The sequence below is a fragment of the Perognathus longimembris genome, chromosome 8 (assembly GCF_023159225.1).
Source record: "Perognathus longimembris pacificus isolate PPM17 chromosome 8, ASM2315922v1, whole genome shotgun sequence".
Taxonomy (NCBI): Eukaryota; Metazoa; Chordata; class Mammalia; order Rodentia; family Heteromyidae; genus Perognathus; species Perognathus longimembris.
This window is the reverse complement of record NC_063168.1, coordinates 51689282-51715291: the sequence shown is the minus strand read 5'-3', so window position 1 is coordinate 51715291 and position 26010 is coordinate 51689282. Positions and strand designations below refer to the sequence as shown.

Sequence of the window (26010 nt, the reverse complement as noted above, 5' to 3'; positions counted from 1 at the left end):
GAAATGAGAGAGGTGGGAGGAAGGTGCTGATGTACCTAAGGAACACAAGTCCAGACCCCAATAGACAGCGCACACTGCCCTGGAGGCCTGGGCTAAAGGCAACTTTTTAAATGATAAACAGTAGATAAAACCCTATTGGTGGATGGGATCCATGGTGGCAGTAGAGCATGAAGAAACAAAGGCCAGTGACAGAGATGTGACACTTAGGGAGAAAAACTGATTATCTTATAAGAAAATCTGGACAACAAAGACTTGCTGAGTCAGAGGAGCACAGTCCCAAGGAGGGCAGGGTCAGGGCAGGGTCCCCACATCATCAAATGCTACAGGAATGAGTGGCCAGGATAAGATACCACGATGGGGGATGGCAGCCCTGGCTGATGGCAGGAGCAGGTGCCAGGGCTGAGTGGTTAGGTGTGGGCTACTCGTTCAGGAAATTCAGATGTACAGGTAAGGGAACAGGATATGCGTTAGAGGGGTGTCAGCCAGAGCTAAAGGGCATTACATGGAACTCTCATGTAATCCATCAGCAAACACAGATGGTTCTGTCTCCAAACTGTCACACATCTAGCTACTTCCCCCATGCTTTGCCTGAACTATAACAAGCATCTCCTGATAGAGGCATAAAAATCTGTTTGCCATCTTGTCACCCTGCCATACTCCCTTCCCAATTTCCACACAGACAATGGAAGTCGCTGCTACCTCTCCGGCTGCTTTATTGTAGTTCAGATACGTTCTACGTTCCTTCCTGTGGTACCTAGGGCTCTTCCACGATCTGACCTCAACTCCCCATCAAATTTCATAGCTAGCCTGCTTCCCTCTGTTACCAGAACTTTCTGTCAGTTGCTGAAACTCCCTGAGCTGCTTCTCAAGGCAGGATGTTTGGACTTGCTGCTCGATGCCTTTAACCCTCATTTCCCGTGTGCTTTCTCATCATTCAGATCTCAGACTTCAAATATCCAAATATCACCTCCTTTGTGAGGCATTTCCTGACTGACGCTTTCCTCTATCTCCAGCAAAGCATCCTATTTTATTTTATCATATCACTCATGATCCCGAAATGGTCCCCCCCCCCTCTCTGTGTGTGTGTGTGTGTATTCATTAACAACCTGTCTTCCCACATGGCTGGTTTAGCCGTTGCCTGTCCTATTCACAGCTGTGACCTTAAGACCTGGAACAGGGTACTAGATAGGCAAATACTTCCCAAAGTAGCTGGGGAAGGGATGGCTGAAGCGCCTGGAAAGAATGAAGAGAATATACTGAATATAGGAAATGGGCAGAGGGTGAATCCTGAGGAGGAAGAAATGAAAAGAGATATCTGGCTAGCAAAGACCTGTTTTTCCTGAGATGTGGAGGTGGGAGGTAGATACATGGCATTGTGGACCATGGGATGGAAAAAAAGAAAACACTCAGATCTCCAAGCATAACAAAAGAAAAGGTACTTACAATAAGAAGTGAGATAATACCTTCTTACCTACTTACTGTATTAACAGAGACAAAAAAGACGGATACTTAAGATGGCAAGAAGATGAGACAATGAGAACTCTTCAATATAGAAATTTCAGGGGTAAGTTAGCAATAATACATCAAAAAATATGAAAATTTCCTAACTTTCAGCCTGGCAATGCTTGTAGGAAACTAGCCAAAGAAGATATAATAGTGACAGAAGAAGAGTAGTAGTGATTAACAAGCGTGACAGTAGCTAATATTCACTGAATTATTATGTACTACACAATGCTTGAAATGACTTGTATTATACATCGGTTAACATTTTGAAGTGTCCTTTGAAGTAGTCCAGTGAACATTTTGCAGATGGAAGAAACTGAGGTACAGTGGTTTTCAGCAACCTATTCAGACAGCAAGTTTGAAAACTTGCTCAGTGCAAGAAAGTTCAAAGTATTTTTGTTGTTGTTTTCTGAACTGGTGTTTGGCCTCAGGATCTCTTGCTTGCTGGCAAGAGCTCTACCATTTAAGCCACACTCTCTAGTCCTTTGGTGCTTTTAGTTTGTTTTTCAGAGAGGGTTTCTCACTAACTTTTCCCAGGCTAACCTTGGACTGTACAATGATTCTCTTATCTCCCTCTTCTAAGTAGCTGAGATGAAAGGTGTATACCGCCATGCTAGATCCAGCTTTGTTCTTTATTAAAAATAAACGAGAATTACCTACATGTTTGTTCATAACAACTGGCATGGTACATATATCACATAACACTATGGCATTCATTGGAAATTATAATGCACAGTACAAATGATCAAAAAGAGTCATGACACTGAGTGGAAAAACAGATGGCTGGAAAAAAAACTGATCATACAGCACAGCAAATTAAAGATGATCTTAGTTATAAGCAATTGAAAACATGTATGTAATATCCTGGCATATGGCATAATGCAAGATGCCTAGAGGATATTTGTCAAATTATTTACAGTGTACTTTCAAATAATGACTTTCTGTGTCTCAGAGATGAACATTTTTGATGACTGTTTTTCTATGTCTTTCCATGTTTAAATACACGATTCCTTACTAGGAAAGCCATTCAGAAATTGTAAAACATTTCTCAAATTATATTCCCCTGAATATTAATATATGGAGCTTGATGATGATGATGATGGTGATGGTGCAGGCAGTGATGGTGATATTAGTTCTCAAAAAAAAAAAAAAGATCTGAGAAATTATAAAAACCACATAAAAGAGATTTCTCTTTGGCATGTGAATCTGCAAGACCTGGGATAGATGATACAAATATACCTAGTATTTGACCATAGAATACATTAGGTCTTAACCACCTGCTACAAATCCTCTGTCTAGATGGTCTGGTGTGTTCATGGATCCTTTAGCTGCCTTTTGCTTCCCTATGCACTCAAGAAATACTGACCCTCTCTATGTACTAAACATGATACGGTCTCCTTGTAAATTCTTGTTATACTTCCAGTTTCCATTGGAAACTTGCTTCCTCCAGGAAACCATCTCAAGCCTCTGGCACATGATGCTTCTTTTTTCAATATGAGCAAAGTTGAATTTTCACATTTGTTCATTTAGTTACATGGTTATATTGGAGAGGAAAGGTCCAATACAATACCCGTTTTCTCACGATGTTCTGTGATCATGAAATATACTTCATCTTACAGATAAAAAGAGGAAATAATTGATCTGACAGTGTATAGCTCCTGCTATACACCAGAGTATTCATTTGTCCGATAATCTTGAATTCTGATTGCATGTTCTTGAGAATATAGTTCTCTATTACATCCAGGGCCATTTATTTCCACCACCTCTTAGGAACAAGCTCATATTGACTTCATCTGGCTTTCCTAACACAATCTACTACCTCTTTTTTTTTTTTTTTTTTTGCCAGTCCTGGGCCTTGGACTCAGGGCCTGAGCACTGTCCCTGGCTTCTTTTTGCTCAAGGCTAGCATTCTGCCACTTGAACCACAGCGCCACTTCTGGCCATTTTCTGTATATGTGGTGCTGGGGAATCGAACCCAGGGCTGCATGTATACAAGGCAAGCACTCTTGCCACTAGGCCATATTCCCAGCCCCAATCCACTACCTCTTTCAGTTTCTATCTGGAACCTTAAAACGGTCAGGTAAAAGTTATGTGTACTTGGATATATATATATATATATATATATACACACACACACACACACATATACACACATATATGTATATACATGTATATGTATATATATGTGTATATATATATATATATATATCCCCATTCACTTCAAGTTATGTGTACTTGGATATATATATATATCTCCCCATTCACTTCCCACAAGGATTTGAAGTTGTGTACAGTAAAAAAAGTAGGTAAAAGCTAACAGAGCTAACACTTCCTATGTGGCCAGCTTTCAGCTTACTGAATCCTCTGAACAGTGCTATGAGGTAGGCATTAGGATTTAAAGATTAGGCTCAAAATGCTTGGGCAGTGTGCCTTGAACTGAAGAAATGTGAAGCAACAAAGCTAGATAGAAATGCAGGAAGTCTAAGCTTGCTCTATTAACTACCAGTTCTGCTACTGTATAAACTCAAAATCAAAAGCCACATCATAGGGTGATGTATGAATGGAAGTGTGGGATTGGGGAGACAACAGGGAAGCTTGATCACAAGAGAAGGAAAAGTACCCTATGTGCAAATACATATACTTTGATTTGGTCCTACTGAGGCAAGAATCTCAACTGTTCATCTTTCTGATTCTCAGTAAAATTTAAACTCACTGCCAGGGTAGAAAAATCTACCACTTCAAATTACTTGGACTGAAAGGACAAAATCAGCCTAAACAAAGTTAGGCTGGTGTTAATTTTCTGAAAGGACAGTATTCAAAAATCCTACCTACAACGGACTTAGTGCAGATATGTAAAATAGGCAGTACCCAAAATCGTCATCTCTCCTGAAAATTCCAGGTTCAATGCATTTCACTGCTCACACATTTTGTATCTCACCAGAAACTGGTGAATGGTGCTAATGGTAAATTACTTAGATAGACTCAAAGGTTGTAGTTATTAACTCTGGCTATGCAACACAATCACATTGAGAACTTTCAAAAGATACTGATTCCCAAGTCCAGGACCATTTAGAGCCTAGAGAGGACTGAAAGGGAATAAGCGCACTTGCACGTGTGTGCACACATTAATATTGATGTTAAAACCGGGGCCTCAAGCTCTAGCTTGGCTTTCTTGCTCACAGCTAGTGCTCTACCACTTGCACCATGCCTCCAGTCTGACATTTCATTGGTTAATTAGAGATAGGGCCTTGCAGACTTTACTGTCTTAGTGGGCTTTAAATCTTATCCTCTAGGACTCAGTCTCTGGAGTAGCTATTATTCTAGGTAGGAGCCGCTGGTACCTGGCTTCAGCATTTTTTTTAAAGCAATAATATTCTGAAACCATGGCTGTAAAAACTGCTAGGCTGGGGATGTGATACTATACCAAAGGGAGTATAGGTGTTTAGGTGTCTGAATTATAGCTGCTGCCCAGAAAGAGAAGTCTCAGGGACACAAGTTAAGTAACAGTGGAAACAAGCAAAGCAGCTTGGAAAAAAGAGAATTCACGCAGATGAGTGGAGTACACAGCATGCCAGATACAGAGATGGCGCTGAAATTTGGAGGTATGCTTTAATTTTACTTCAGGATGTCAGCCTTGACACTCAATGTCTCTATCCCCAACATATGCTCATTTAAAAAAGCTAGTGATGTCCTATGTCCATAGCAGGCTCATATTTATGTTCTATTCTCTCCAGTGTTTAGTGGAGACAATTTGACAAATTGATCTCCTATTGGTGTCCACTCATCCCCTTAAGTGTTCTCAGTTCACTCCTTTATTACCTTAAATAACTGGAGCTACCTGTATCTAGGTCTGTGTATTTGAAGTTCTCAATGAAATAATTCCAAGAAGTTACATTCCCTTAGGTCAATATCAGAAACCAGGAGATGAGCTGTATCCTGCATTGTTTCACAGCTAATAATTTTATCCATTATGTTGATGAACAACCATTATCAACAGAATTCTGTTGTGCTATGGCTGTGTAACCGGGAGGAAGTTAACTTTTCTGAGACTGACATACAGAAGCACATTTTTGTGAGAATTAGAATCAGATTATTTACCTAGCACAATTACTGAGATAGAAATTAGTTTTATTTTCTGAATAAAATTGACAATGTCAAATGATAGAGAATCACAATTACTTTGATTATAAGCTTTGACCTAATAAAATTATCCTGTAAAACTCTGGAAAACTCTGACATTGCAATCAGACTTCAACATGATGAAATATTTTGGTTAAACAGGCAAAAGCTAAAACATTGTGGAAATAAATTCAACGTCACCTTTCCATTTCTTGTAGAATGCTTTTGATGTCTTTTGCTAACTTGAATTTTTTCCCAAATGGAATGTCAGAGATAATGCTATCCACACATTCAGAAGGCAACGGCAAATCTGAAATACAAAAATCAGAGCACCCTGTCACCAGGTCAAATATTTACAACTTACATGGTAAGAAAATTGAAGTGCACAGAATTAGTTTTGCATTATTAAATACAATTTAGGGGAGGTAAATATTGTTTCTATGGAATTAGAAGCTTTTAAAATGCTTTTAGAATCACTAAAGATAAATGGCACAGTATCTGTAATTCTGCCCTTTGAAAAATGATTTTTTTCAGGTATGATAAAATATGACACGAATTAATGGAATTTTAAATGAACCAGAAAACTCAATTCTTTGGACATATTACATGCAGAATCGCCAGATTCTTAAAGAAATGTATTGAGTTGTCAAGAAAAGCTTGTTACAAGGAAGTGGCACTTTCTTGTCAGAAGTTACATTATAGAAGGTAGGACACTCAATATTAACATTGATCTATGTGTTCTTTTTACTTCTTACTTTAAATTAAATATATTTGAACAATTATCATTAAATAGTTGTAAAAAGGAGATTCAGTGCTGGGAATATAGCCTAGTGGTAGAGTGCTTGCCTTGCATACAGGAAGCCCTGGGTTCAATTCCACAGCACCACATATATAGAAAATGGCCAGAAGTGGTGCTGTGGCTCAAGTGGTAGAGTGCTAGTCTTGAGCAAAAAGAAGTCAGGGACAGTGTTCAGGCCCTGAATTCAAGCTCCAGGACTGGCAAAAAAAAAAAAAAAAAAAAAAAAAAAAAGGAGTTTCAACTCAACATGTCAATTTTTAAGTACAATGCATCTTGATCAGTTACCTCTTCCCTTGTTCCATTTTCTACTTTTGATTTCTTTTCTTTTTTTTTTTTTAGTTTTTATTATAAAACTGATGTACAGAGAGGTTACAGTTTCATACGTTAGGCATTGGATACATTGCTTATACTGTTTGTTACCTTGTTCCTCATACCCCCTCCCCCCTCCCCCCCAGCGGTGTTCAGTTCACTTACACCAAACAGTTTTGCAAGTATTGCTTTTGTTGTTTCTCTTATTTTACCCTTTGTCTCTCAATTTTGGTATTCCCTTTGAATTTCCTAATTCTAATACCAGTACACACTGTTTCCCATACACTCAGATAAGATTACAGAGATAGTGTAGATACAATCACAAGGTGATACACGAACATCATCAATAGTAGAAACTACAGATATACATGGGATGTTGAAAGTAGTTACAACTGTGATATAACAATCATTTCCATAAAATGGAGTTCATTTCACTTAGCATCATCTTATGTGATCATAAGGGTATAGCTATTGGGTTCTTGTGATCCTCTGCTGTGACTTGCCTAAACCTGTGCTAATTATTCCCAATAAGGGAGACCACAGAGTCCATGTTTCTTTGGGTCTGGCTCACTTCACTTAGTATAATTTTTTCCAAGTCCTTCCATTTCCTTACAAATGGGGCAATGTCATTCTTTCTGATAGAGGCATAAAATTCCATTGTGTATATGTACCCCATTTTCCTGATCCATTCATCTATGGAGGGGCATCTGGGTTGGTTCCAGATTCTCGCTATGACAAATTGCGCTGCAATGAACATTGTTGTGCTGTTGGCTTTACTGTGATTTTGTTTGTGGTTTTTTGGATAAATACCCAAAAGTGGGGTTGCTGGGTCATAGGGGAGTTCTACATTTAGCCTTCTGAGGACTCTCCATACTGCTTGCCAGAGTGGCTGAACAAGTTTACATTCACACCAACAATGAAGTAGGGTTCCCTTTTGGCCACATCCCCTCCAACAACTGTTATTGTTAGTTTTCTTGATATATGACATTCTTACTGTGGTGAGATGGAATCTCAATGTTGTTTTGATTTGCATTTCCTTTATGGCCAGTGATGTAGAGCACTTTTTCATATGTCTCTTGGCCATTCTCATTTCCTCATCAGAGAAGTCTCTTTGTAGGTCTTTAGCCCACTTGATGAGTGGGCTATTAGTTCTTTGCGGTTTTGTTTTGGAGGAAGGTAATTTTTTTAGTTCTGCATATATTTTAGATATGAGGCCTTTGTCCGTTGAATGGCCGGTAAAGATCTTTTCCCAGTCTGTGGGCTTTCTGTTTATCTTGCAAGCTATGTCCTTTGCTGTGCAGAAGCTCTGCAGTTTGATGCAGTCCCATTTGTCCAACCTTTCTTTGATATGTAGCCTTTCTGGGTCTTTGTTCAGGAAGTTCCGTCCTACGCCATCATCTAAATTAAGTTTGATATTTGTAAGGGTAGAAGATATATCCTTTTGAATAATATCTAATTCTGTACAAATTAATAAATACTCTTTATTAAATACTATAATTTTGATAGGAAATTAAAAAAATAACAAAACAAAAAATCCAATTATCTGTGAAAGTCTAATGATCACTTGCTAGCTTTCTTCTAGCTCTAACCTTATGTGAGATTAGCAGAAGAGTAGACTGTTAGAAGAACATTACCAATATGGCATTCTTTTAAATTAAGATAAGAGTTGGGAGTAGTGGCATACACCAGTAATCACAGCAATCTGACTGAGGCACAGGATGGTGAGTTCCAAGCTAGCCTGGCCTACATAGGAAGACCACTTCAAATAAAAAGAAAAAAGAAAACAACAACAAAAACACTAAAAATAAACTTGGGCACAATTCACTTTCCCCTGTTTTGGAGAACAAATCCAGGCCCCTGTGCATGCTAGGAATGTCCTGTACCAGAGTTATATCCCCAGTCCAGCCAATTGTTTTCACTTTGTACATTTAGTTTTAGGGTGTTGATAAAGGACACAATCACTTGAGCATCATTTCTATACTTCCAACATCACCAAAGACTACAAATAGACAATGATGGCTATCAGTTACCAAAAAACACATATTTTAGGGGGTACTGGGGCTTGAACTCAGGACCTCATGCTTGCTTGGCAAGCTCTCTCTTACTTGAGCCACACCCCTAGATGTTTTTGCCCTAGTTATTTTTCAGAAAGGGTCTCTTGTATTTTGCCTAGGACCAATCTTTAGATTGCCGTCTGATTGCAGTCCTTTCTGAAAGCTCCCGAAGTACTGACACAATACTGGCAGTACGTAAGTGTCTGCAGGGCCTGTAAGAGAGCCAGCATACCAACAGTCATAGCTTCATTTTGCTGTTGTTCATAAGAAACCTTGGAATTGAATGCGAGCAAATCTAATTTTGAAGAATAGCCACTTAAGCCAAATGAAAGGTCACACTTCAGAGTGATATTCAAATGCATTTTCTTCAGCTGCCTGTAGTAAATACTTGCCTTTGAGCCATCTATCCTTAAAATAACTATTAAGTTTTGAGGTTAATGCTTCCATAAACAAAATTGTTTAGCTTGATAAGTGATAACTATGTTGGCCCTCACAAATGAAATGGAAACAGACTTTTTACTCAAGTTAGGTGTTCATCATTCATATTTTTTGTGTGCCTGCTTGTACCACGGCTGGCACTCTATCATTTGAACCATGCCACCAGTCCAGTATATTGTTTGTTAATTGGAGATAGAGTCTTGCACACTTTTCTGCCTGAGCTGGCTTCAAACCATGACCTTTAGTTCTCAGCCTTCTGAGTAGTTAAGATTACAGGTGTGAGCCACCAGCTCCTGGCTATTATTAGAATTCTTGGGAAAAGGAAATTCAGTGCTCATTGTTTCATTGAAAATGTACTTTTAAAATCTTATTGCTGCTTGTTGTTGTTAAACCAGGTACCAGTGGCTCATGGCTATAATCCTAGCTCAGAAAGCTGAGATCTGGGAATGGTGGTTCAAAGACAACTCCCGGAAGGAAAGTCCACAAGATCTTATCTCCAATTAACCACGAAAAAAGCTGGAAATGGGCTGGGGATATGGCCTAGTGGCGAGACAGCTTGCCTCGTATACATGAGGCCCTGGGTTCGATTCCCCAGCACCACATACACAGAAAACGGCCAGAAGTGGTGCTGTGGCTCAAGTGGCAGAGTGCTAGCCTTGAGCGAAAAGGAAGCCAGGGACAGTGCTCAGGCCCTGAGTCCAAGGCCCAGGACTGGCCAAAAAAGAAGAAGAAGAAAAAAAAAAAGCTGGAAATGGATCGATGGCTCAAGTGGTAGAGTGCTAGCCTGGTACAAAAAAGCTTAAGGACAGTGCTTGGGCCTTGAGGTTAAGCCTCATAACCAGCACAAACAACAAAATAATACCACATAACCATACAGTAGACAATAAATGATGCCATTAATAAATCATTGAATCTTGGTAATGAGAGCATACAAATGTATTTCTCTTAGTCTAGCAAACTTCCATACAGTACTAAGAATGTAAATACATCTGTAGATTAAAAAAAAGCCTAAACAGTGACAAATTATTATTTCCTAAGATAATTTGTAATACAATATTTTACCCCATATTTTTATGATGATTTGATCTCAGAAGTAAATGCATACAATTTCTGCATGTTAATCATCTGCATGATCATCTCTTGACCTTAGTAGAGGTAATAAGGTCAAGTAAATGTTGTCAAAAATAAAGTCATTGGGCTGGGGATATAGCCTAGTGGCAAGAGTGCCTGCCTCGGATACACGAGGCCCTAGGTTCGATTCCCCAGCACCACATATACAGAAAACGGCCAGAAGCGGCGCTGTGGCTCAAGTGGCGGAGTGCTAGCCTTGAGTGGGAAGAAGCCAGGGACGGTGCTCGGGCCCTGAGTCCAAGGCCCAGGACTGGCCAAAAAAAAAAAAAATAATAAAGTCATTAAAGCATAGTAAAAAGACTAAGATTATGAGTTTGTAGAAATATAAGTTGTCACTAGGATACTACTAGCTTTCTAGTCATATCTATGCTTACAGAGGTCTTCAATCCATGTTGTTGGTTAAACCCTGAGGTGGGCATTATTATCTTCATCTTACAGAGAAAAAAATTACAGAGAGGTTCAGTTCTTTGCTGAGGGCCACGCATCGAAGAAACCATGTTAAACTCAGAATTTACATTTGGACTGTTGGCCTTTGCAGTCTTATGCATGATCTTCCATTACTATGGTAAAAGGCATGGGACCCTCTAATCAGTCAGTGTTGGAAAGGAATTCATCGGTATCACTATTATGAATTAGCTTTATGATTAGAGCTCTTAAAGGTAAAAACAAATTAATAAAGACAATACACATTTTAACCAGGATATATACCTCTGAAGTGGAGATATGCAACAAATGGTTAATTATTAAGGAGTAAACATTGGTGCTGTAAGGTATATATATACATATATATGTGTACACGTGTATATGTATGTATATATGTGTGTATACACACACATACACATGACTCAACTGCATAGAGTACACCAAACATTATCCCACTGCTCTATTTTGTGCCCATATTATGTGATCCCTGGTTATGAATAATAACAAATACATCCCAACACACGGTAACAAGTTTTTACTTAAATGTATATGGAGACCTGCTTATAAATGTTGAACTCAGGGCCTTTTCACTATCTCTGGACCACTTGACATGCCTCCAGTACTCAATCACGGATATTTATTTATTTATTTAGCTAGTTCTGGGGTTCAGGGCCTGAGCACTGTCCCTGGCTTCTTTTTACTCAAGGCTAACCCTCTACCGATTGAGCCACAGCACCACTTAGGGGTTTTTCTGTTTATATGGTGCTGAGGAATCGAACCCAGGGCTTGATGCATGCAAGGCAAGCACTCTACTGCTAAACTATATTCCCAGCCCACCAATCATGAATCTTTTAAAAATAAAAATGATACAATATTGGAAGGAAATGGAGTATTAGCCCCACAGATATATTACAGGGAATAATCAAATTTATTCTTGCTTTAGTATCTTACCTACAACAGAGACTTTAAGCAACTCAATTTTGTCTTGAAGGTTTGCAGCTTTCACATTGTCCTGGGCACCAAGTAATTGTGAGTCACTGATATCAGTTCCCACATAATAAACATTCTATGGAGAAAGAAATTTCATATTTTATGTAAAAATAAAACTACTAGCTAGCTTAGTAGTTAAGACTATCTACTTGCATTTTCCTAAGTGGTAAAAGTGAAACAGTTTTTTTTTTTTGAGACAGGGCATCAGGCTGGCCTTGAACTTGGGATCCTCTTGTCTCTTCCTGCTGAATGCTGGGATTATAGCACCACCATGCCTGCCACTAACAAGTAATTTTAAATTCAAGTGAAAATAAATTTAGAGAATTCTTTAAAAATATTTCATAGCAAGATTTAAAAACTTTTGTGAAAATGTTAAAAAAAAGTCTGTTAATATTTCACTATACAAATTAAGCTAACCCTAAGGAATTTAGAATTAGTTTAATCTAGGTCATAGCTAGTTTTGGAATTGTCATGTTCCTCAACTTTTCACAATACTTCAAGGAATGACATAGCAGTTTAAATAACCCATCATAATGTATCTTATCTAACATGAACATTAATTCATATAATTACAAATAAGAGTCTCCAAACTGAATATGTACTTCTATATAATGGATAAGGGACTGTATACCCGGATTTAAAGCAGACCCACTGCTTGGTTTATACACAATGTTACAACTTACTGGCCATTCTTTAGCAGCCTCCAAAAGTATTGTTCCAAGTCCACACATGGGATCTAACACCAATGTACCAGCCTAGAGACAGAAATAGGAATCTGGTATTAAGTCTGTCCTAACAGCTCTACCATAAAGGAAACCTAAACTAGAGCAGTCACCTATTTTAAGAGTAAAGACTCGTTCTAATACTTAAGTAGAAACTTCCCATATCCAAGCCGTAAGGCAGGACTGCGCTTGCCACGTGAAGGCCACTGAGGCTGAGTGAACAAAAGGGACAAGGTGGGATACTGCACGTACAATGACCCCGATGACCCCTACAATCTTAATGGTAGTAATAGGTAGCTTATGTTCTGAGTCTACAATAGGGCAGGCAGCTAAGGCTCTGTTCCTCACTCTGGAACTCAGGGTGATGAAGAAGTCACCACTCAATGCCATCACCACTGTGACAAATTGTGCACTTCTCTGAAAGGTGGCACACATTACTTCCACGGGAGTTGTACTGGCTAAAGGATGTTTATGATGTGGCACAGTTTCATGGGTGCAGGACAGCATGACACTACCTGTGCTTAGGGAGCAAATAGTAATTTGTGGAGGGAAACCCCTTAGTCTTCTGGGGATTGTATCATGTCTGGGAATTGTATCAGGTCTAGGTACGGTGAGGCTTCTGGTTCTATTCTGAAGGATGGACAACTACTGGGGGGTCTGAGTAAGGAACCATGTGACATTACCCTTGAGGGCACAGGCTGGCTACCCTGGCCAGCACACACTCGAGGGGTATGATTGTTGACAAGGAGGCTGGTTAGAGAGTCCAAGCAGAGACAGTGGGGCTTGAATTAAGATTGTTATTGTACAAGCAGATGGACTTTCTTTATACTTTTTAAAGGCGAGCAAACAAAGACTGGCTTTGAGATATCACTGAAAGAAAGTCTGGAGTGACCTAGGATTTTTATTTTATTTTATTTTTGCCTATTACTGAAGTTGGAAAAATGGTGGGGAGGAAGAGATCTGGAGGAGACAAGAGAGCAACTTCTAAACGTTTTGGAGACATCTCTTAGATCTCCAAGGGCAGCTGCCAGGTGAGTCTAGACTTTAAAGATTCGAGGTTTAGGAAGAATCAGTGTGAATCCATTTAGAAATGGTATTTAAAGATCAGAACGAGCTGAGATCATCCAGGAAGCAAGGGAAGTTAAAAAAGGAAGCCTGTAGATTGGACCCTGGTGATCTCCTAAATATAGACATTTGGAAGATGAAGATCTCGTCATGCACAGAAGTGATCTGTTAAATATAGCTGCTTGGAAGATGAAGATCTTGTCACGCACGTAAGTGATCTGTAAATATAGATGCTTGGAAGATGAAGATCTTGTCACGCAGAAGGTGGGAGGTGAACCCAGCATGGGGGAGACAAAGTAGAAAAACTGGTTCAAGGAGAGTGATCAGTGTGCAAGTGCTGGAAAAGAAGGTGAGATGTGGGGGGTACCGAGGATGAGAGCCTGGCGGATGCGGGCACACAGGAGAATGGGAGGAAAGGAAGCAGAAGCAGATGATACAGACAACTATTTGAAAGGGAACAGGAAAAGATATGGTAGCTGAAGAAACACGTAGGCTTGGGAGAGGGCTTTATTCCTTCAAGTTTCAAGATGGCTGAATAGGTGAGCCCTCGGATGCTGACTGGGCCACTGGAGGAAGCAAGAGGAGGCAGAATCCAGTACTCAAGTATGAGGGTGGAACAAACAGTCCACTAGGACAACATTAATATGGCAGCACCTGTGGGCATGCATTCTGAAGGTTGGCGGGGAAAATATGTCAAAGTTCTGAGTCCAATAGTTCAGTCAGGTAAGAAGGTAGAGGACATAGACATGTCTGTAATGATAGACCATAAAGTCCAAGCTGTTAAGAAGGGATGAGGGCAGGTAGTGAGGGCAGGGCACATGAACTGGAATAGGGACTGGAAGATGCAAATGAGAAAGAGAAAGTGGGAAAGAACAGGATGGATACTTCCTTCCTTCCTTTTCTCCTCCTTCCATCTTCTTTCCTTCTTTCCTCTTTCCTTCCTTCCTTCCTTCCTTCCTTCCTTCATCACTCCTTCTCCTTCTCACCCCTCCTCCCCCTCTTGTTAAAAGAACAGCATATCACAATGTCACTTTGAACTTCTGGGCCCAAATGGTCCTCCTTCTTTGACCTCCAGAGTAGATTGGATTATAGGCATGTGTTACTATGCCTGGCAACAAACAAAACTATGGAAACTGAGAAATCTGGAAGGGACAGTCTTCTGTATGTGACAAGGTCTAGGATGTGATTAGGGAGGATCATTAGAAGAAGGGAAACAAAAAACTTAAGAGACAGGTTATTGTCTAACAGCTGTATCAATGATCTATAGTCTAACAGGAATGATAGTAAAAGAGATGGGTTCTAGACTGGCATTATCTGATGTCATGTGCTTTAAGAGCATTGAGAGGCTCTGGGAAGAAGAGGAGAATGGATTACTCAGGAAGGGCAATGAGAAGCAAGCAGGACACCTACCCCAACTCCAGGCCTAGTGGAACCCAGCTGCAGCAGAAATGCATCCATCACTTGGTATGTCTGCAGGAGAAACAGGTCCTTTGTGCACAGCCAGTGTCAGAACCAGAGGCACCTAATGGAAAGAAGCAAAATGCTCTTCAGGAGAGAGCAACTTCTTCCTAGTGCTCATCCTAAGGAGGGCTGAATATGAATCTCCCATTAGAGGGCAGTGAGCAGCAAAAGGAATAATGATGCCAGGCGCATCATGCAAGGCCTGAAATCTGAGCTATTCAGGAGGACTACAGTTCAAAGCCAGCCTAGGCAGGAAAGTTGTGAGACACTCATATTCAATTAGCTACCAAAAAGCCCTCAACAAACCTGTGGCTCAAGAGATAAGAGTGGTAGCCTTGAGCAAAAAGAGCTCAGGACAGCGGCCAGGCCCTGAATTAAAAAAAAAAAAAAAAAAAAAAAGGCTTAATGATTCAAATAGCAATTCATTTAAAATTAATAAAAACAGCAAATGATTTGTTCATAACTAATTTCATTAAGATTTTTTAAATGTGACAAACATTATGCTTTTATTTTTTTCCTCCCCTAAGCTCTGTGTTCAATGAGGTCCTCTGACCTGGTGTATTTATACATAGACTTTTGTGTGCCTTAAGATCTTTTCTAGCTACAACATATGCAGCTGCAGAACACTCCCATCGAGTAGAGAAATGTTTCTGCATGTTCACACTAACAGCTAAGACTTATGAAACTTGGTTTTTCCCTTACTGATTATGGTACGTAGGAGGGAGATATGCTTGTGGAAATGTGAAAAACATTGGATATCCCCATTTTGTAATTTAACTTTTAGTGTTGCTGGCCTACCCAAGGATGAGCTGTGTGTTTTTTCCTGTGCACTGGGTCAAGCTGCGACCATCCTGGGTCCTGGCTGCCTTCCTGCAGGTCTCTACTGCTGCTTACTTGCTTTCACTGAGCTGTGCTGGAAATCACGCTCAGAGAGACAGGGCAAAGAGAGAGTATGCAAACATACTCTCATACATTTGATCAAACATTACCTTCACATATTTTTGATCATTTGTGTGTGTATGCGCACACGCGTGTGTGTGTGTGTGTGTAAGCACATTTCCCCAAAAAAGATGTTTATATATCAAGACAAAGGTCATGTTTCAAATTTAAGTGTGGTTATATACGCTTACATTTAAATATAAACTGTTGAAACCACTGGCAATTTGGAAAAGAAACTCTAATCCTACCACTTTTTTTTATACTAAAAAAATCTGGTATGAATATTTCAGTCAAATAAGAAAAGCAAGGGTTGTGAGAACATTGTGGCCTGAAAGTTAGTATCCCTTCTACTTCCAGCTCACATCTATTTATTATTTTGGCTGAGCCAAGTGATGCTCAGGCTGGATGCCCCTGGTACTAATAAGCGAAGTCCAGGGTGTGGGGGTCCCAGAAGGATGGCTATGGGCTACGTTGCTAGGGGTTGAGTGACTAGGGAACAGCACTGGGACCAAAAGGGACAACTAGTGGGACCAAAGAAGAGCCTGGTCTTCAGAGATCTGTTTTCCAGGGCAACCAGAGAAGAGGCCTTCCTCCATGGGTCTCAGCAGGGCTGGCAGATTCTCCTTACACTGCTATTGAGCCAATGGGGCCACAGATCTGCTTATGCTTTTTACCACTTGGAGGATTCAGACCATTCAAAATATTATAATTACCATGTTTTGATGCTTGCCAGCCAAGAAGGATATTGACACATGTATGGGAAAGAGGGTCCTTCCCTTGTAAACCATGGCCATTAACTATAGGAAAGACAATACTTATGTGAATAACTGGTATTCAAAGGTGGTATACCCACCTTTCTGACACAAAGCCATGGTTTTTAAACTAAAAATATCACTAAATGAATTGAAGTGGAATACATCTCCATTACACTTGCTAAAACTTGGGAAAATGTTCAAGGATAACTCAAAATGTAGAGCCAACAATCAAGAGATGGGAACTGTGTGATAAAGGATATGCACCTTGGAGGGCAGAGCTAGGAAAACTAATGTGCTCATTACAGGAATTTCAGAAGTAGAAAAAGAGGAAGAGCTTAAAGTGAAATCTGCTAAATAGCTGAAGCAATAATAATCACATAAATAATGCAAAGAAGAGTTCCTGGCTGGAGCAATAATATTCACAATTATGAAAAAAATATGAATTATATACTCCATGTAGTAATTACAATTTTAAATATCATAGCAACTACTACTGATGTATTTTCCATATGCTAGGTATTGTTCTAATTCCTTTATGAATGTTAATTCATTTCATCTTGATATATTCCTAAGAGATACTATTTTCATCCCGAGGAAACAGAGTTGTGAAGAATTTTGCCACAAACTTCCCATACAGTAGGAGCTAAAGTTGGAATTGGAACCCAGGCAGTCCGATTCAGGAAGCTCTGGGCTGAACAGAAAAGAATCATGCTCAAGGACATTCTAGCAATACTCCCCAGGTTTAAAGAGAAAACTCAGAGAAGTTTCTAAGCACAAAGAACCAAATACCTGTAAAGGAGAAGAAAAACCACCTGACAGGGCCTGCTTGTCTGTAACGCCACCAGCTAAGAGGCAATGGAAGATCACCTCAGACAAGAAAGGGAAGAAGGGCAACTCAAGAACCTTCTAGCGGGCTGGGAATATGGCCTAGTGGCAAGAGTGCTTGCCTCGTATACATGAAGCCTTGGGTTCGATTCCCCAACACCACAAATATAGAAAATAGCCAGAAGTGGCGCTGTGGCTCAAGTGGCAGAGTGCTAGCCTTGAGCAAAAAGAAGCCAGGGATAGTGCTCAGGCCCTGAGTCCAAGGTCCAGGACTGGCAAAAACAAACAAACAAAAAAACCTTCTAGTTGCCAGGATGAAAGAGCAATTTGAGGACAGAAAGGAATTCTGAGAGAATCTTATTTAACACACATCTGAGGGACACACCTAGGAGAATATTGTAACAGAAAAACAAATGAGAGCCGAAGCTTTGAATGGGGAAATGTAAAGAGAACAGAATTGGTGTGCACAAGCCATTCTGCAGTAAATACTCTTACAGGCACACGACAATGTTTAGTAACAATCCTACTTCAGGGCAGGGCTGTGGCACGTGCAGCCCAGTAAGAGCTTTGGGAGCAGCAGAGATGACTGGCACAGAATGCATACTTTCCTTCAATCTGATAGCTGGGAGAGGAGGGTGGTGAGAATGTTTCAAAGGTCTCCTTGTAAAGAAGAGAAGAGAAAGGACTCACCATGGGGCAGGGGACCAACTAGGGAAAATGAGGACTGGGGTAGTGTAAACAGCTTATCTTGCAGAGGAAAACAGAAGTGTTGAATGTGTGCCATTAGCAAAGACAAGAAAGGACCTTAATGAACAGAACAAAATCTTCCAGCCTCAAAAAGGGTGGATGGGTGATCAACAGGGAACTTGATCAAACTAGCAAAATTTTTAAAGGAGAGTGGGAAGTTACAGAGTAAAGCAGGAAGAATTGAATCAAGCATATGTGTCTAGCTGCTTCCTGAATTTTCTCACTGAAAGACCCTAATGGGGGGTAGAAAAGATAAAAATTTCATGTATTTGTAAGAACTTGAACTTGGAAATATAGTAGAGGAAAAAAATTTTGAGCAAATGCAAACAAAAAGAAAGGAGCAAAAATATTAATAAGATGTGGTGAGAATTCAGTCTAAACTCACCAATCAAGATAGACTTTATATAACAATAGGCAGTTTATAATGAAACAATAATTTGTACATACCAAACCTTACTGAAGCTGAGTAATGCAATAAACTACTCAAATTGCAGGAACTTAATAAAAAACTACAGTAACATGTAATTTCAAAATAGCTCTTTCAGAATGGAACAGATAGTAACATAGCAAGTAAAGATAACAGAGAATGTTTTGTAACCAGCAAATAATATTTTCTTCTGTTCATAGCATATTTACAAAAATGGAGCAAGATATTGTTTCCAGAGAAAAATAAACATTAAGATGTAGAGGCTTTTTATAGGCAACAATTTTGGGTTACGACCCACAACATTAGAAATGAGAAAATGTGTCTTGGACTCAGCCTTTATCACAGCTAAAATACAGTATCATTCTAGTGGGTTTTGGGGGGGTGGGGAGGTAGGGAAAGAGGCACTGGAGACTGAATTCAGAACCCCATACTTGCTAGGAAGTGCTGTACTTGAACCACATCCCCAGTCTCTTTCTGCCTTGTTTTTCAGATAGTCTCATGTTTTGGTTAAAGCTAGCTTTACATGATCCTGTACTTCTGCCTCTTTAGTAACTGGGATTACTGGTATAAGACACCATGCTTGGTTTGGAGATAGGATCTTATTAACTCTGTTCCTTTTTTTTTTGCCACAGTTCTGGCTGGGATTACAGGCATATATCACCTCACTGACCCTTCACTTTTTTTTTTTTTTGGCCAGTCCTGGGCCTTGGACCTCAGGGCCTGAGCACTGTCCCTGGCTTCTTCCCGCTCAAGGCTAGCACTCTGCCACTTGAGCCACAGCGCCGCTTCTGGCCGTTTTCTGTATATGTGGTGCTGGGGAATCGAACCTAGGGCCTCGTGTATCTGAGGCAGATACTTGCCACTAGGCTATATCCCCAGCCCCACTGACCCTTCACTTTTAACAGTTTTTTTAAGTGTTATGGCAATAACAACAACCGAAATACCAAACTGAAAAAAAACAAGACACGAAAACCATGATGTCGACCAGTAAGGGAATGAAGTAGAAAGAGCCATGTTATTAACAACATGAACAGCAATAAGAATTTTTCTCACCTTAATTTCTGCTAGCGATGCCATTGCCCACGCTATGGTAGATCGGAGTCCAGTGGTCTGGATGTAAGTTCTGCTGGCTAGAGGAACTCTACAGAGAAGAGAAATGGATTAGTTTCTTTTGTACTATGTATCAAAAAAAAAACAGGATATAAGAAGAACCATTAATCTGTACCTGGGAAGCATTTAAAACTATTCATCTGATACCAAGTATTCTTTTTTGTCCTTTGTGGAGCTTGAACTCAGGTCCTAGTCACTGTCCCTGAGCTCTTTTGCTCAAGGCTAGTGCTCTGCATTTTGAGCCACAGCTCCACTTCTGGCTTTTGAATGGCTAATTGGAGATAAGAGTCTCACAGGGTCTTCTCTGTCTAGACTGGCTTCAAACAGTGAGCCTCAGGATCTCAGCCTCCCGAGTAGGTAGTATTGATTACAGGCGTGAGCCAAGGGCACCCAGCTCAAAGTATTCTTTTAAATTAGAAAATATTTTACCCTTATTACAAATTACTTTCTGTAATGGGTACTTTGTCTAAAAGGGCAATTTTGATCTTTCAGAAAGGAAACTTTTTGAGACAGTGGAAATTTTATTGTATTAGGCTCAATTTATAAAACTTTAACCACACAGAGGGAAATCTCTAGTTCTTTCCTGTCTTTCTATATGAAACAGACCTTTTCTCGCTGTCTGGAGGCAGCAAGAAGAACATCCTCTGATCTAGCTGTAGAAAGGCAGTACAGTGGCGTGGATGCTAACCCTCAAATCTGCTTCCTATGAAAGCCTCTTTTGGAAGCTTCTCGAAAGATGAAATAAAGCACAACCTGAATGAAGTCTAACCTAATTTATAGACTGGAGAGAGGAAACAGACTTTGCCCAACTGTGTTCTCTGCATTGCTTTTTACACTCTACCCTCTGTTTCTTTGCTACTCTGTTTTCCACATTGAATAGAAAATATCAAAATATGGCCCAATCAAAATAAGATTTATTATTCCTAGCTTTCTACTGAATGGGCAAGCAAAATCTTAGAAATGGCCATGTGCTTTCAGCACATATTTACAATTTATGGGTAAGAAGTACTTCAAGCATTGGTCCTGCTTTGATTGGGGGTAAACAAGTTCAAACCCACTAAGAGGGTTCTTCTGTAAACATTATACCAGGCCATATTGCTCTCCACTCTTAAAAAATGTTCAACGCATCCCAGTATATACATTTTACATTCATTTCTTTCATCATCCTTCTCTGACTTTACATAAGCCTGTTTTGTTTATATTTACGGCGGGATCCTCAAACTCTTCAAATTTGTATATCCCTTAGATACTTTCAAATACAAACGTGTGATTGCAAACTTACTGTTCTAATGAGATAGTTCTGCACAGTAAACTCATCAGAATTGGGCATCTTAATAAAGTATTTTCCTTTTTCGGAAATAAATCTTCCCATTGTAATAGTACTTTATTAAATGGCCAGGGATTTCTGTGTGGTTATTTCACTGAATTCCAACCACAAAGCTATAAAATAGGAAACATTTGTTTCCTGGTTTGACAGCAGAGAAGTGATAACTGGGTCAAGTTGACAGAGCAAATGGAGAGAGAAGGGCGCTGTCAATCCATCGTTCTTATCCATTATACCACACCAAGGTAAGGGTAGATGTGAGGCTTCCTGCAGTGGCTGCCTGATGGGGCTTCTCACAGGTAAAGAGCTGTTTTGATTTAAAGGCAGTAGAACCCTATCATGAACCATATTTTAAGGAATTATGGAACTATGACCTTCAAACGTCTTGGCTATTCTATAATGCTCTGTCATTCTGTATACTCTTCTGTTCCTAATCTTAAGCACTGAAAAATACAACTTAATTTAACACTGATGCTGCATAGTGGAAGCTTAAAACAAATCACTGGTCTGATCATAAAATGTTTTGTTGTCTAGAGTCACCTAGAAAAAAAGATACCTACACATTATGATACTATGTAGCAGTGCTGTACAAATAAAATGTGAAAGGTATTCCTAAGAGGTTGGAAATCACCATTCATCCAACCAGCTTTATCTCCAAAGTACCTAGAGAAAGTTCTGTTGCATAGTAAAGTTCAATAGATATTTCAAAAATAACACATCATTTGCATTTATTATAACCATTTTTACCTAGTTGTCTGTATGGCAAGGGAGACACTGGGAATAGATTTTAAAAACTAGCAATGACCTCTCCCAATGAAAAAACAGTGGCATTAGAATCTGGAGAATGCTTATAATGAATCGATGCTCAATTTTCTTTTTAAAGTAAGTTTTTCTTTTTTTACTTAAGTTTCCAAAATGCCAACAGACAAAACATTTTGGTTTAAACATGGTGCTGTGAAAATCACTTCATAATAGAAATAATGAGATGCAATTTTCAGCATTAATCATGTAGTCAGTCAATGATTGTGAGTGACTGTTCTATGGCTCGAACTGGGTCAGATCAGACCCACTTAGTTCCACAAAAACATTTCACTGGCTAAGAACACAAATGCTTTGCCTTTAGCTCCCTTTGTTATGTATTTCATGCTATAAGTGAAAAGAAAAAAGTTCTTAATTTTGTAAAATTTTAAGGGGCAAACCTAAAGCTTAGAGAGAATACACAATAGTCACCTGAACAAAGGAATCCCCAGGACAGAGTACACGTCATTGAGATGTATGAAGATCTGAGGGAACAAGTACAGAAGTTACAAAGAACAAAGAGTATGCCAAATTACTCTGAGCTTATATTACCTATAATTGATCGATTCTGTTTTGGTGCTAGACATAATTTCTTATTAAAGAGACTTCGTAGTGAGCCATGCCTCTACAAACTGACAATAAATGTCTTATTTAGCTGTGACTAAATGACTCCATTCTAAAAGTGTATTTTTAGAATGTTTACTGGGGTGTGTGTGGGGGATCATGGGGAAGGCAGTGGATGAATGGAGAGGGGAAGGATGGGCAATTACAATTCAAATGTTCAATTGTACATATGTGAAAACAGAACCAGGTAACTTGAGGGGATGGGTGGGGTTGAGAGATGGGGAAAATGATGAAAAGAGTAACCTTGATCAAGATGCATTTTGTCATAAACTGTTATGTTGAATTGAACCCATTTGTACAACTACTTAAAGATAATTTAGAAATTGTTTTAAAGGTCTTTTTTAGTTTGGACAAGTGGTTTTCACATAGAAAACAAAAGCAAAACGTGGAAACTAAAGCAAAATTAAAAAGTGTGAGAATAGATGACTGTCTTTAAAGGTCACATGCATATACATTGAAATGACTATTCATTACCTCTAAATTTGGAGTCCTTAAATCTGCTTTCCATCCAAACTGTTTCATAAGAGCAATTCCAATGATTTTTCCTACTTCCTGGAACATTTAACAATATGAAAAAATTAAGATTAAACATGAGAAAAACTAATAGCACTGTAGAAAAATTAAGTCATATCATCTGATAACTCTGATGATAATTCCGTCTTCCAGTAGTTAAATTTTATACTAAGTTGGGTTCTGGTGGCTCACACTGGTAATCCAAGCTACTCAGGATGCTGAGATCTGAAGATCATGGTTCAAAGACAGCCCGGGCAAGAAAATCTGAGAGATTCTTATCTCTAATTAACCACTAAAAAGTCAGAAGTAGAGCTGTGGCTTAAGTGGTAGAGTGCTAGCTTGGAGCACAAAAGCTCAGGGTCAGTGCCCAGGCCTTGATTTCAAGCCCCAGGATTCTCCTCCCCCCACCAATTATTACCCTAAAGGACTTTTTCCTCCTCTTTTCCTTCTTTGTTTTTAGACAAGGTCTCTTATGTATCCCAGGCTGGCCTGGAACTCACAATTCTCCTCCTGCTAGAGCCTCCAGAGTTGCTGGGGTTACAGGTATGTTTAACCACACCTGGTTATTCTAAAGCATCTTCTACTCTAGACAGTAGGGTTATAGTTTACATTCACTATTCCCCCAATATATCCCTTTTTTTTTTTGTCAGTCCTGGGGCTTGAACTCAGGGCCTGAGCACTGTCCCTGGCTTCTTTTTCCTCATGGCTAGCACTCTACCACTTTAGCCACAGCACCACTTCTGGCTTTTTCTATATATGTGGTGCTAGGCAATTGAACCCAGGGCTTCATGTATATGAGGCAAACACTCTACCACTAGGCCATATTCCCAGCCTGATAATCTCTATTCTTGTTGTTTTTATATACATAAATAACAAGATCATGACCTAATAAATATAGTTACTCTAAGTTGTAGAAAATGAATGCAAGCTAAAAGATCAACCATTTTAGCTATTGTAATCCTCTATGTTTAAAAAGACCAATTCAGAATTACTAGACTCATTCTTCTAAGGCTGTTTGGTTCTAAGGTTGACTAAAGCACCACTGAACTTTATAGGGGCCAGCCAATGAGGGTCCATGATGGAAACAGCACTGTCCACCCTTCTCTAGTCTAGTAGGACCTCACCTGTATTGTGTGCTCACAGTCTAAATTCTGTGACCATCCTATATTCAGCACCTGGTGCAGAGTAATCACTCAGAAAATACAGAAGTGAGCATGGCACCAGTAGTTCATACCTGTAATCCTAGCTACTCAGGAAGCTGAGATTTGAGGATGGACATTAGTCAAGGCAGCAAAGTCTGTGGGACTTTATTTCCCAGTAACCAAAAATGGCAGAAGTTGAGCCACGGCTCAAATAGTAGAGTGCCAGCCTTCAGTGAAAAAGTTAAGGGCTCTCTCCCAGGCTTTGAGTTCAAGCCCTAGTACTGCCTCACCCCCACCAGGAAAAAACAAAAAAGAAACACAGAAGAGTAATGAAGAGACCATGATAGGCCCAGCGCTGGTAGCTCACACTTGTAATTCTGGCTACTCAGAAGGCTGGGATCTGAGGATTGCAGTTTGAAGCCAGCCTGGGCAGGAAAATCCACAAGGCTCTTATCTCCAGTTAACCACCAGAAAACCAGAAGTGGCGCTGTGGCTCAAAGTGGTAGAGTGCTAGCCTTGCGCAAAAGAGCACAGGGACAGTGTACAAGCCCACGACCACCACCAACAATAAAGACAGAGAGACCATGATATTATACTAGGATTTACCAATGCATAGGACATTATGAATTAAAGGAAACTTTGAGGCAGAAAGTAAAAAAAATGGCAAGCCATCCCTCTTACACACTGAGCCTAAGTTAAAAAGAGAAATGTATTTTAAAATAGACTTAACCTTATGAGATTAACTGTTCTGTGAGAGGGCTGCACTTCACTTAAATCTGAAGGGTAATTAATTGTTAGAAAATGGGACTTCATTCAGAAAAGCAAGCATACCTGTGCAGTAAAGATCTTTGCAACAGTCCCACTGCAGCGACAAGATACCCTGAAAGTGAAGTCCGGGCTGGGAGCACCAGCTGCTTCCTCTACCGCAGGCTGCAGTTCCTTCTCTTGAAGGTTTTCTCTTCCAGTGTTAGAATCTCCTTGTTCCAGTGCACTTTCTTCTACTTGTTTTTCCAGTGGCCATTCCTGTTGAATCTCTTCATTCTTTTGTACTTCTAGTTTTAATTTCTTAGCAAAAACTATTTCATTTTCTTCTGCTTTTCTTTTGAGAGGGTTACTAGCCCTTTGAGAAGGTTTTTCTTTTTGTGCATCAGTTTCAAGAAGATTTTTCCAAAATGAAATGGCATTCAACCAACTTCCCGGATCATCACTTATAAGTCTTCTTAGGTCATGAAGTATTTTGCCTAAGTAAACGTAAGCTCAGTTTTATCTTATCTTGAAGCTGTAAGGACTAACTGTATTATATTCAAAACTCAAGGGCTGGGAATATGGCCTAGTGGCAAGAGAGCTTGCCTTGTATACTTGAAGCCCTGGCTTCGATTCCTCAGCACCACATATATAGAAAATGGCTAGAAGTGGCGCTGTGGCTCAAGTGGCAGAGTGCTAGCCTTGAGCAAAAAGAAGCCAGGGACAGTGCTCAGGCCCTGAGTTCAAGCCCCAGGACTGGCCAAAAAAAAAAAAAAAAGAAAAGAAAAGTATATAATCAAAACTCCTAAATTCTGTTACCTTTATTTCTTTTTTTTTTTCAGGCACAACTTTTTTTATTATTTTTTTTTTCCGTTTTGTTTTTAAATCAGTAAAAGAATCGGCTCTAGAAGCTGCAGTGACCAAAGCAGCAGCAACTTTGTGCATTTGTCCTTTTTTTTTGTTTATATATGTTTATATTATCACACTGCTGGCACACTTTTATTTGCATGAAATTCTGCACCATATATACTAATTGTAGTAAAGTTAT

General features: G+C 39.6%; 1 protein-coding gene across 3 annotated transcripts in view; it reads right to left on the bottom strand.

The window, feature by feature from the left end:
• The window catches only part of Thumpd2 (THUMP domain containing 2), a 35405-nt gene that overhangs the window by 1587 nt on the left and 7808 nt on the right, over positions 1 to 26010 (bottom strand). Inside the window, exons 3-9 of one of the 3 annotated variants that reach the window (XM_048353065.1) lie at positions 25050 to 25459; positions 23038 to 23115; positions 22372 to 22424; positions 19761 to 19848; positions 12450 to 12521; positions 11728 to 11842; positions 5824 to 5932 (exon numbers count right to left, since the gene is read on the bottom strand). In XM_048353065.1, the coding sequence (XP_048209022.1) occupies positions 5824 to 5932; positions 11728 to 11842; positions 12450 to 12521; positions 19761 to 19848; positions 22372 to 22424; positions 23038 to 23115; positions 25050 to 25459 (925 nt within the window). Of the gene's footprint in view, positions 1 to 5823; positions 5933 to 11727; positions 11843 to 12449; positions 12522 to 19760; positions 19849 to 22371; positions 22425 to 23037; positions 23116 to 25049; positions 25460 to 26010 lie in introns of those variants that run through there. The other 2 variants (XM_048353066.1, XM_048353067.1) reach the window with 2 other exon arrangements.